The sequence below is a fragment of the Eleginops maclovinus genome, chromosome 20 (assembly GCF_036324505.1).
Source record: "Eleginops maclovinus isolate JMC-PN-2008 ecotype Puerto Natales chromosome 20, JC_Emac_rtc_rv5, whole genome shotgun sequence".
In the NCBI taxonomy this organism is placed as follows: domain Eukaryota; kingdom Metazoa; phylum Chordata; class Actinopteri; order Perciformes; family Eleginopidae; genus Eleginops; species Eleginops maclovinus.
The window spans coordinates 16,446,401-16,457,062 of record NC_086368.1 but is presented as its reverse complement, the minus strand read 5'-3'; the positions used below and the strand labels follow the sequence as shown (position 1 = coordinate 16,457,062).

The following is a 10,662-nucleotide window of genomic DNA, read 5'->3' as shown; positions in this document are numbered from 1 at the left end:
AATGATTTTACACTTTTCCCCAATTGTAAATTATTTATTAACTTCTTACACTAAAATCACTGGATGTAGGTGGCACTCAAGTTTAGATTGAGAGGTTCGGCGAGTGGGCAACTTCTATTCTTTTTTGTTATCTTTCTTTTGCTGTGTTCAACTTCAACAAAAATGCAAATGTTTTATTGTAAGTATCTAGCACAGAACAAAGAGGATGAGCCGGAATAAAAAAGAAACCACAGGGGCCCATTAGTGGTCTCGGTTAATTAACCAATTCATTCTTGTTAATAATTTGTTTGTTTACTTAATTTGTCAAATCCAGCACCAAAGAAAATAAAAAAATGTAATTTGCTTATGGTGTCACTTGTGTAGAAGTTGTTGTAAAAGGCTCTGAAACAACATCTAGTTTTTCATATTCATGTTTTCCTTGAACATTATGATAAAAATACAGCACCCGTTCATTGCATCTCCTCCCAGAGTTGAGCATGCAATACCACATTATTACACGAGATGGCAATGAAACCTCATGGTGCCTTCACTGTCTCTCCGTGAGCCAAGGCTAAATAACGTAACAGTCGTTAACACTGCTATTTCTAATGAAATTATGGTTTCACTTCAACTGTGGGAAATAACCCCATAATTTCCAGTGAGCAGCCTGCCGTGTTTATACTTCCACTAACAGCCCCCTTTCTCAGGACGGTCTCCCCCGTGTAGGAGGGGCGGTAGTCTGGAGTTTTTCTGCCCTCTTGTCGTCACGCTATCCTTTATACACTCCGTACCAGCCGACTGGAGCACCGACTCCCTTGAAGCCTACACTAAATATAAACCAAGCTTTTGTGGATATAAGTGGGTTATTAAGAAAATGGCTACGGATAACTATGAAATGAACGGTGATGCCGATCGAAACGGAGAGGCGGAGGTAAGTTAACACTGGTGTCCGCGACAAAAGATAGCGTAATGTAAAGCGTCCACTGACATACAGGGCAACTCAGGCGCGGCAAAATCTCCTCAAAAGCAAACAATTCAGAGATATTTTTCGGGTACAGCGGATATCTAATGTTGAAACTGCTGTTGTTTTCCACACATCCTAACGGTGTTTTGTTATTATTATAATTTGTATGTATTGACCATTGGTAAAGGGTCATTCAGTGTCTGGGTTTGAGGTCATTAACCCAATGTGACCGGTTAGCAGATTAGCATCACTATCCAACAGAGTAACGTGTGTTTGTATTGTGTGCAGAGTTTGCCTTTGTCTCCCTGCTCTCATCTACAGGGGCTCAGTTTGCACTTAATGATGATACAGCAGACCGTGTGGGTGCAGGTTAGATTGCTCTGTAATGGAATCCTGTTGAGGTTTGAACCAGGAATATGATCATCTGAACTGACGCTAAGCTTTAAACTGTGCTTGTTAAAAAGTGGTTACATTCAGTCATGTAAAAGCAATAGGCAACATAGCTGTTTGGTATAAGCCGGTCCGAAGGCTAAACTGTTCCCCCTTCATATATATGGTACTGTGCAGTGGTGGAAAGTTCATTTACTCAAGAACTGTATTTGAGCAATTCTCATTTTTATCATCATTGAGTATTTTGTACTCTACTACTTTCTACTACTCTACTAAATTTGGAAGCACATGTTGTACTTTTTACTCCACTACATTTATGTTAAAGAGTTTTCAGATTCTGACACACAATACTTCGGAAAAACCTTTAAAATATGATTATTGGTATAGATTGAGCAATCCAACATTATATTTATGTAGCCAAAACCAAAAGTGGGTTGACAGGAAATTAATTGGCAGTAATTTTGCCCATACTTTTTTTGTCCGGAATAATTGCACAGCTCCAGCTTCTTAAATATAAGGATTTGCTGCTTATACTTGAAATATTTTTTAAATAGTTAAATATTCTTTTGAATTTTTTCTGCCATGAGTACTCATAGTCCTAATAATTTGAGTATAGTTTCCTAATGATACTTTTACTTTTACGAGTGCCATTCTCAATGCAGTACATTTAATATTTCTACAGTTTGGTATTGTAACCTTTTCTTAATTAAAGAATATGAATACCTTTTTCACCACTGGTACCGTGTATAACTAATAATAACCTCAATGCATACTATCTCATCTATGACTGTGTTATAATATAACCTATTGATTCTGAAAATAAAATATAATTGAGACAGGTATATTGATTTTAGAAACACAATATGAAATGTCTTCTTGTTCTGCGCTCACATAACTTAAGTTCTACAATTTAAAGTGTTTGTTTTGGGCAGCAAGCCGTATCAAGTCATCAAATCAATTTCACTTTTAGAACCCAATATTGTAAATAATGCCTATAGCTTCACAAGCCCACAACTAGCAAGAATCCAGATGCTCTGAGAAGACAACATAAAAACCTCTCCCAAAAAACCACAGCACATAAGGAAAACATTATAACCAACTTTTAAAGAAAGCTCTCCCATCCCTAGAAAGCACCATATTCATAGGAAACCATACCTTGTCAGAGGACAGAAACTGAAAATCAAGCTGTAACAGTATGAAGACATTTAGTGGGGAACAGCTATTGACTCTGACACTCATCTCAATCCTCATCCGTTTTCCTCTTTGGCTTGGTCATTTCTTAGAGGTTAAGAAACAGAAACGCTTAATTGAGCCTCAGTGTGCGACGTTGTCAACCTTTGGACAAGGGGGTTGCACTCTCTGAACAACTCTCCACCGAGATGAAACCCTGAGCACAGACCTAACCTCATGACCACAGACCCTGGTTTGCTGTGATGTAATAGTTTTGTTTTTAGTTTACTACACTCTCATTTCACATTTCATCAAAGAGACTAGCGTAACCCATTTATTTACTGTTCAACAAAAAAGGATGGAAAATTAATCATGGTTAATTGTTGGTCTTCCACACTGGATATGTTGTTTTATGTATGGTGTATTTATTATCTATTTTTTTCCACTACAACCAGATCGAGGTCATTTTTGTGTGTCACTTTGGTGACCTGGTAACACTAAAACTAAGTCATTGTTCCTGTTTCATTTTAGCCACTGAAACACTTTCACTCATTTTTTTTTCATAGAAAACTAAAGAAATGTCATTTTAATTGTCAAACATATGCTGGACTAGCTTTGGTAAATAGTTCCCTGTTTGAGTTAACACAAATATTTGTAAGTGGAAGATTTAGGCTGAAAAACCACTCCCACCTATCCAGCTCTGAATTTCCTGTGCAGATGACATCATTTTTTCCTGTCAGCCCTCACATGTTTAAATCAAATTCAACACTGCAGCAGTGTGTTGTTATTTTGTACTGTTCATTTAAAAACCTTCTTTATGCAATTTAGGAAAAGAAAGCAGGTGCTTTCCAGCATTAGTGTTACTGTGGTGAAAGTGAAAATACTCAAAGTTAATTTCCATTACATCAGTACACTAACAGTGGGTTCATTTACAGATGTAGTGAGTTAGATCATTTAGTTTAAAGAGTTTGTGCACGCACACATTTTCAAGCTGTAAGACTAATGATATAAACTCATCAATGCTGGTGTTATTATTGACATTTCTTACCAATTGTATAAAATATGCATTATCTCGAGTTGAAAATAGCTCGATAAATGTCATCTAACGTGTTTTTAATCAGCCCTTAACCTTAATAGGCTGACAGAGTGCACCTGTTAGAACTTATCTACGTATGTTTCCAATCTATTTCCCGCTTTTTCGGCCTCTTTCCCACTTATTAGAATATTTTGTAATTATGCAGAGGGGGGAAATGAACTTAGACCGGGGGGGGTAAGTAAGTAACTAACTGTCACCTGATGACAATATATTTTATGTTCATGAAATCTACCATAATTGAGTCATTCATTGAAGAATATTACTACCACTTTTCTAACCGTCATTATGGTGTGATACTGATGTCATGGTTTATGTTTGCCTTTAGGTCCCGCTGCGAGACCAAGGGAGGAGGCTACAGGGGCCTCTGAACATGAACCATTATGCCAATAAGAAGAGCGCGGCAGAGAGCATGCTGGATGTAGCTCTACTGATGGCTAACGCCTCACAGCTGAAGGCTGTGCTGGAGCAAGGACCCGTCTTCACCTTCTATGCCCCCCTTATTACTCTCATTAGCATCTCCCTCATCCTACAAATAATAGTGGGTGTTTTGCTCCTCTTCATAGGTAATTTGAGAGTCTCCAAGTTTTATTTGACAAGCTTTTTATTCACAAATTTGAAGATTTAGAGATCATTGAAATATATAAACTATATTGTTTTGGTCATTTACTGCAACCCTATGTAAAGTAAATGTGAGATCATGTTTACTTTGTCGAGATTAGCTGGATGTTTCAACTTGATAAAAACAACAGTTATGTAACAAAAGCAAATGTTTTGTGAAAATCTGTTTAAAGATCCAAGCCAGACCACCGTGTGTGTAACTGAATACTCAGATCTCCCATGCTTTTATGACACTGAAGTTAAACATGCAAACACATTTAAGTTTCAAATGTGACTTTTTGGGCCTGCTGTTACAGACACAGGCAGGGTAAAAAAAAGTGTACTTGTTACAATGTGTAACTACACTTTCACATGGGAACACAAGAGTTGAAACCCTGAGCACATACCTAAACTCATGACCACAGACCCTGTGATGTAATAGTCATGTTTACTAAACTCTCATTTCACCAAAGAGACAAGCGTAACCCTTTTCTCTACTGTTCAACAAAAAAGGACGGAAAATTAATCATGGTCAATTGATGGTCTTCCACACTGCCTATGTTGTTTTATGTATGGTGTATTTATGATCTATTTTGCTTTCCACTACAACCGGATTGAGGTCATTTTTGTGTGTCACTTTGGTGACCTGGTCATACAAATCCCAGTTGTTCCTGTTTCAGTTTGAGCTACTTTCACTTCCACCATTTTTCCCCATAGAAAACAAAATAAAAAATAAAATTCCAGTTTTAAAGTGCTCTCTTAACTTTTGAAGAAAACAAAAATGTGTTGGAGATTTGCCAAATCCAAGAGAGCCATTAAAAAAATAAAGACCTTCTCTGTCTAAAAAAACATCCTTCTCAACCCAGCAAACCATGTAATTTCCTAATGGAGAAAGAAGCTAATTATTCACCTGAGGGCTGTGCTTTCAGGTGTTGTTAACTTATACCACAAAGCTCAGAAATGATTACCAATCCAACAGGAAACTCTGTGATAAGAAGTTTATTCCTACTGACTAGACAAACCTCAGTAATGTCTTCACTTTTTGTCTTTTTTACAGTTAAGTGGAACCTGAATGATCAAAGCATGCACTACAAGCTGAACATCTTGGAGAATGTTACCACAACCTTTGTCTTTCTCATAGTCGTGGTTAACGTCTTCATCACAGCCTTTGGTGTACAGCGGCCCAACCCGAGTTCTTGATCACCCTTTACACAACTCTACATGCCTGCTGATCAACTATGTAAAGAAGAACTTCCACATTATTCGTACAAATATGCAGAATATCTATTCCCCAAACTAAGTGGCATTGCACATGCACTTCTATTTTTGTTGAAGTCCTAGGCATGAGGCTGTGTGTGTGTGTGTGTGTGTGTGTGTGTGTGTGTGTGTGTGTGTGTGTGTGTGTGTGTGTGTGTGTGTGTGTGTGTGTGTGTGTGTGTGTGTGTGTGTGCGTTTGTTTGTGTTCCCTTCCCTTTCTCTGACTTTGGACAAATGTTCGGTCTGTTTTTATTTCATGTGGCTATCGATGTGTTTAATTACCTCATCATGCTCAGGTTGCTAATGCAAATAAACAACTGCCTTTACCTATAAAAAAAAAAACATCAGGAGCCAAAAAGTGCATGCTACCCTTATTTTTAAAATGTGTCAGTATCTGTCAGTCTAAACCATAAGGAATGCCAGCAGATTACAAAATAAATAAAGAATAGAATCACAATAGCATAATCCAAAAGACATCCTTAATAGTAAATGCATCATGGACCATGCTGTTCATGAGGCATTACATGATATAAAAGCTTTATTACTTTTTTTATTTACATTTTTAAAGTTTACACTATCATAAACCTCAACCAATCAAATGAAGTGGACCTTACATACTCTGTTTTGTGTGCTGTTCAAAGCCTTTTGTGTGTTGTCTTGTATATGTTAGTTCAAAACATTCAATTACTGCAGTATATAGTGTATGCGGTTACTTTTAGGCATTTTTTAATCACTTTTTTAAATGACCATATATTTCCAAAGCTTTACATGACCTTGTATTACACACTGTGACTTACATTTTATAAATAAAACTTCAGAACATTATAAGATGTGTTTTTTGTCCCATTTATTCTAATCATGCATTTTTGTGAAAGACAAGTCTCAGTTCTGCAAACGATGGCACTTTAATTTAAGGCCTTTTTACATGACACATTACACAAAATGTAACAAACCGCCAAGAAATGGACATCCAAAATGAATTATCAATATGTCCATTTAGAATAATATTACAAAATTCTTACATACAATAACAACAAGTCATGCACATAGAAAATGTTTAGATGTTCTTGATATTGGCTTTAGTGGTCTACCCACCAAAATAAAATTAACAGAGAGACAGTTTTACCAAAGCACCATCATGATTGTTACTAGTATGTTCTGTATGTCATGGTTTACAAACAGCCTGAGAAATACCATCTTATTCTTCCTACCCGTGTAGACTAAATGAATACATGTAATTAAATTATTGACAAATAGTCAACCAAAAGGCACAATGATATAATATCCACACTATAAGATAAAATATATATAGCTGTGAATTGCAAATGTAAATGCACTTTAACGCTCGCGAACTGAGTTTATTAGCTCCTTCTATGAGACAGACACACAGCAGAGGCTAAATGCTTAGGCAAAGAGGGGGGGAGTGTTTACATCCTGCCCGACCCAGCGGAAACAAAGACAAGGAAAAATATTAAGGCATGTTTCCTTTCTAAGATTACATGGTCTAAACGGTGATCGGGGAAAAGAACACCGTCAAACTTTGTTGGATTACATCGAAGTTATACTGATCAAAAAATCTGGTTATAGATGCCACGAAGTAGGTGGCAGTGCCTTAACCGTATATGTGTTGATGGCCACTAGGGCCAATTCCATCCTTGTCAAGGGGAGTGCTAACCTTCTCTCCTTTCATACAACACAAGAATAACGAGGAAAGTCCGCCCTATATATACCCTGACATGTGCAACCTACGTTCCATTACGGTGTAACTTCCGGATTGGATTACAAAAAAAAAACAAACACACGTATGAGACACATCTAGTGAATAATTCATTCGTAAAAAGCTAAATTGGTAAATGATTCTTATTATTACGACTCTTAACTAGACATTTTTATGTTTTGGGTAAAGTATTTTCCCATAATGCACTGCGATGGTATAGCGTTTCATTGGCGAAAGCAATCACGTGGTTGCAAAACTCGTCTAAAAGTGTTTTTATACGGACCCAGCTCAATATAATGTACTGCTGTTAAAAATGCATCTTCCCGTTTTCTGTCTTAATGTAAGCAGCAGATTTTCGGAAAGCTATTATGAAACCAACACAAGCCAAAACGTGTACACTGCTGGTGATGTAGTTCACTTTTAGCCACAAGAGGGCAGTAAATGTTCCACCAAAGGTCAATTTGGGGAGAACATTTAAGTTGTATGCTTGACATCGGTTGCAAATGAGAAGAAAAGTAGATGTAATTCTTCACAAAAGAAGGGGTTCAGCACAAACGTGTAAGGAAGCACATACCATGCAGGGTATTGCTTTCTGCATTTAAGGATAGTTATTATAGGACTGCGAAATGTTAAATGATAAAGGCTATAGTTTGTGTAGTGCTGAAAATGGACATTTAAAGTAAAGAACATACTTCCAATTTTGTAAATATTTAGTCTTTCAAAATGGCTAATTTTGTCGCCAGTGTAGTCGCTGTTTTTTGTGTGTTTATTTGGTTTGTAAAATGTGTTTTATTTTCCATTTAAAGGTGGCGAGAACAACTTCTTTAATGAGCTTGTTTATGATTTCCCTGTGTTCATGCCAGAGTGTATTCAGTCCTATTTACCAACTTAAATAGGTAACATGTGAAGAAAACAGAGCAAAGGGCCAAATGTAGCTCTACATTTACCCAATATTTCTCATTTTAGAACACAACCAGAATACTTTATAGGCTACAATTGAGTAGAAAATTAGTATTCAAATCCAGTAAAGATATAGTGTGCTATGCTTTGGTACAATTCATAGGAGCAGAACTGGTGAAGCACCTGGTGTGAAGGAGTCGCCCCCCTTATTTCATGAGGCCTTCTTCAGTGTACCATATGAGAACCTCCTGAGCTTTTCGTTTCAAACCCAGAGCCGCCATCCCGAGGGCCCGGCTTCCTCCCGTCACTTTTGTTTCTACAGCACAGACACCATCTTTGTAACACTGAATTAACACCATTATGTGAAGTACTATGTTCAAAAGCATACATTCTTAGATTGGTAAGAAATATCCATTAATACTGACACTATCTGATTATTAACATTACAATGTCAGGTGATGTTAAAAAAACTGAAATATATTTACCACTGTAGTAGTAAAGTAAAGCCATTCCCACTGCAACGCTGAAACAGCCCAGAAAGAAGGCGGGCCCTGGAAAGAGGTTAGCACATATAGTATTTTATATATAGGATTTTGCTGCTAAACATTAAAACATAATAACCTGCATCTTACCTCTGTCGTTCAGAACATGTCTCTGTTGCTGGACACGTGGATATGAGAGTGGGTCTAAGGAATCTAGAGCAGGACGGATAAGAATAAAATCTAACGTATACTAAAACAAACAAATACATATCTTTAACCCATTCTGTAATATCTAAATAATGAATAATCAGCTCACATATGATAAAGAGAGGCTGTTTTTGGGGACTAACCTCTGAGGCGGAGCCTGGTAGGCAAGCTGTAGTAAACCTCCTCCACATGCAAGTGAAGTGCTCTGTAGAACTCCCTGCAGGCTTCATCTCCTTTCCCCTGCAGGTGTGTCAGAAGCTCACCCAGTCGAACACTTGTCTGCACGTCCAAGTTTCTGAACTGTATAACAATCACAACAGTTAGTACAGGATATCATAATATATAGGGTATATGGAAATGCTTGCTGGCATGTCTTGCCCCGGCCAGGAAAAAGCATGTCCACTAAAGAATTTTTGGATTTCATTATGTTTTCATATACTGTAGATTTCAGGACATAATTAGCAGCCTCTGTTCAAAGAAAGAAGACTCATGTACCAAGAAGATCAGGTGTTTCACAAGAATGTATTCAACAGTGATGTTACATAATCAAGTACATTTACTTGTACGCAAGTACAATTTATATAATTGTTGAAATATATCATTTTAAGGTATTTGCACCTTCCTGCAGTATATTGTACAATTCAACATGATCGTTTCACTCAATGTCAAATGGTAATAATGCATTTCTAACTTGAAATGTATCCGTCACCCATAGCTATCTATATTGAACAGTTCACATAAGAACTTGCTACAAATTTATAGAATATAATGCATTATAAAAAGCTTTATTTGTTCAGTATCTTTCCTACAAGAATTGCAGTCCAATGTGCTTCACAGTAGACATCTCCTAAAATAGTAAAAGAAAATTATATTTACCAGATACCTGAAAACTAAAAACAGATGCTGCTTACAAATGAACCAGCAGTAATAATAGTCAAATAAAGTTTAATATTGACAGGGATGCTTCCCTTTGCAGTACATCTTTTACTTCATCTCTTCCACCGCTGCCTGCACGTGATCCAGTCAGTGAGGAACGTTGTGAATGAGAACTTACTTTGGTGGCCTCCTTGTCTGAGAGGATCTGTGGGTAGATCCTGTTGAGCTGCAGGATGAGTTTGTCCACCAGCTCTGTATCCAGTCTGCGGTCAGCTCTGAGGAAGGTGCTGTCCTCCAACAACTGCTCATGGAAACTGTCTGTTCACGTTACCAGAGACATGTTTAAACAATAACTCAACATATCGATACATTGAAAACACTGCCTGACAACAGGGTAGCTGGTTCATGGGGACGTCAGTTCTCGGTAGCATGTAGACACTGAATACAGAAAATAAGTTGACATGATCTCCAGTCTCTAATCGTAACTGTGACAGAGTGTGAGAGGACATGGATGATCGGCAATATTTCTAAACATTTGCTGATAGCAAATCGAACACTTAGTAAGTGCAAAAGTGTCGTTAAGAAACTTTTTAGAAACAGGACTTGACTGAGACGTTACATTGTCATTGGCGAAGGCAGGCAACCTTTGAGGTCGTTAGCGCTGTTGTAATGTTCGTGTGTATAGACCCATTGGGAAGAGATTAAACCAAAACAGAATGCTAACTGTAACCTTTGTTAAAATAACAGTAATTTCTCGTAAGGAAAGACACAAACCTCCCATTGTAGTCCCCTCTGTCCTTTGTTTGACACGCCCCCTGACGTCAACGCGCAGGCAGGGAGTGGTTTACGTAGACGTCTTAAAAACGGGAAAAAAAACGTTCTTTTTTTTTTTTTTACCGGAAATGGAAATAGATGTGGTAAAACCCAGATTAACGAAATTAACTTTATACAAATACTGAAATGTCTTACAATAAATCTAGGAAATGATCTTCCAAATATGGCTAAGCAATTCATTAAACTCTTTCGT

General features: G+C 37.3%; 2 protein-coding genes and 1 non-coding gene across 3 annotated transcripts; 1 reads left to right on the top strand and 2 right to left on the bottom strand.

The window, feature by feature from the left end:
* The first annotated feature begins 729 nt into the window (after window positions 1–729).
* Window positions 730–6,281, top strand: ninj1 (ninjurin 1). The gene is made up of 3 exons (XM_063911651.1): window positions 730–910; window positions 3,925–4,162; window positions 5,254–6,281. Exons 1-3 carry the CDS (start codon window positions 854–856, stop codon window positions 5,394–5,396), a joined length of 438 nt encoding a protein of 145 aa, XP_063767721.1. The 5' UTR covers window positions 730–853; the 3' UTR covers window positions 5,397–6,281.
* Window positions 6,282–6,283: 2 nt separating this feature from the next.
* Window positions 6,284–10,449, bottom strand: card19 (caspase recruitment domain family, member 19). Its single transcript, XM_063911649.1, has 6 exons — window positions 10,410–10,449; window positions 9,814–9,953; window positions 8,903–9,059; window positions 8,703–8,765; window positions 8,556–8,621; window positions 6,284–8,386 (listed from the first exon to the last, which is right to left on the bottom strand). The coding sequence occupies exons 1-6, from the start codon at window positions 10,414–10,416 to the stop codon at window positions 8,277–8,279; spliced, it is 543 nt and encodes a 180-aa protein (XP_063767719.1). The 5' UTR covers window positions 10,417–10,449; the 3' UTR covers window positions 6,284–8,276.
* Window positions 7,023–7,150, bottom strand: LOC134883643 (U6atac minor spliceosomal RNA). Its single transcript, XR_010168305.1, has one exon. It is a non-coding gene; the product is annotated as a U6atac minor spliceosomal RNA (small nuclear RNA).
* Window positions 10,450–10,662: the final 213 nt, after the last annotated feature.

Bases quoted from the DNA above. Each gene is read 5' to 3' on its own strand.
- card19 (XM_063911649.1), bottom strand. The intron at 8,766-8,902 runs GTTAGTCCCCAA...GTCCTGCTCTAG, and splicing joins TACCAGGCTCCGCCTCAGAG to ATTCCTTAGACCCACTCTCA. The intron at 8,387-8,555 runs GTAAATATATTT...TCTGTGCTGTAG, and splicing joins TTTACTTTACTACTACAGTG to AAACAAAAGTGACGGGAGGA.
- ninj1 (XM_063911651.1), top strand. From the start codon at position 854: ATGGCTACGGATAACTATGAAATGAACGGTGATGCCGATCGAAACGGA. The intron at 911-3,924 runs GTAAGTTAACAC...GTTTGCCTTTAG, and splicing joins ATCGAAACGGAGAGGCGGAG to GTCCCGCTGCGAGACCAAGG. The intron at 4,163-5,253 runs GTAATTTGAGAG...TCTTTTTTACAG, and splicing joins TGTTTTGCTCCTCTTCATAG to TTAAGTGGAACCTGAATGAT.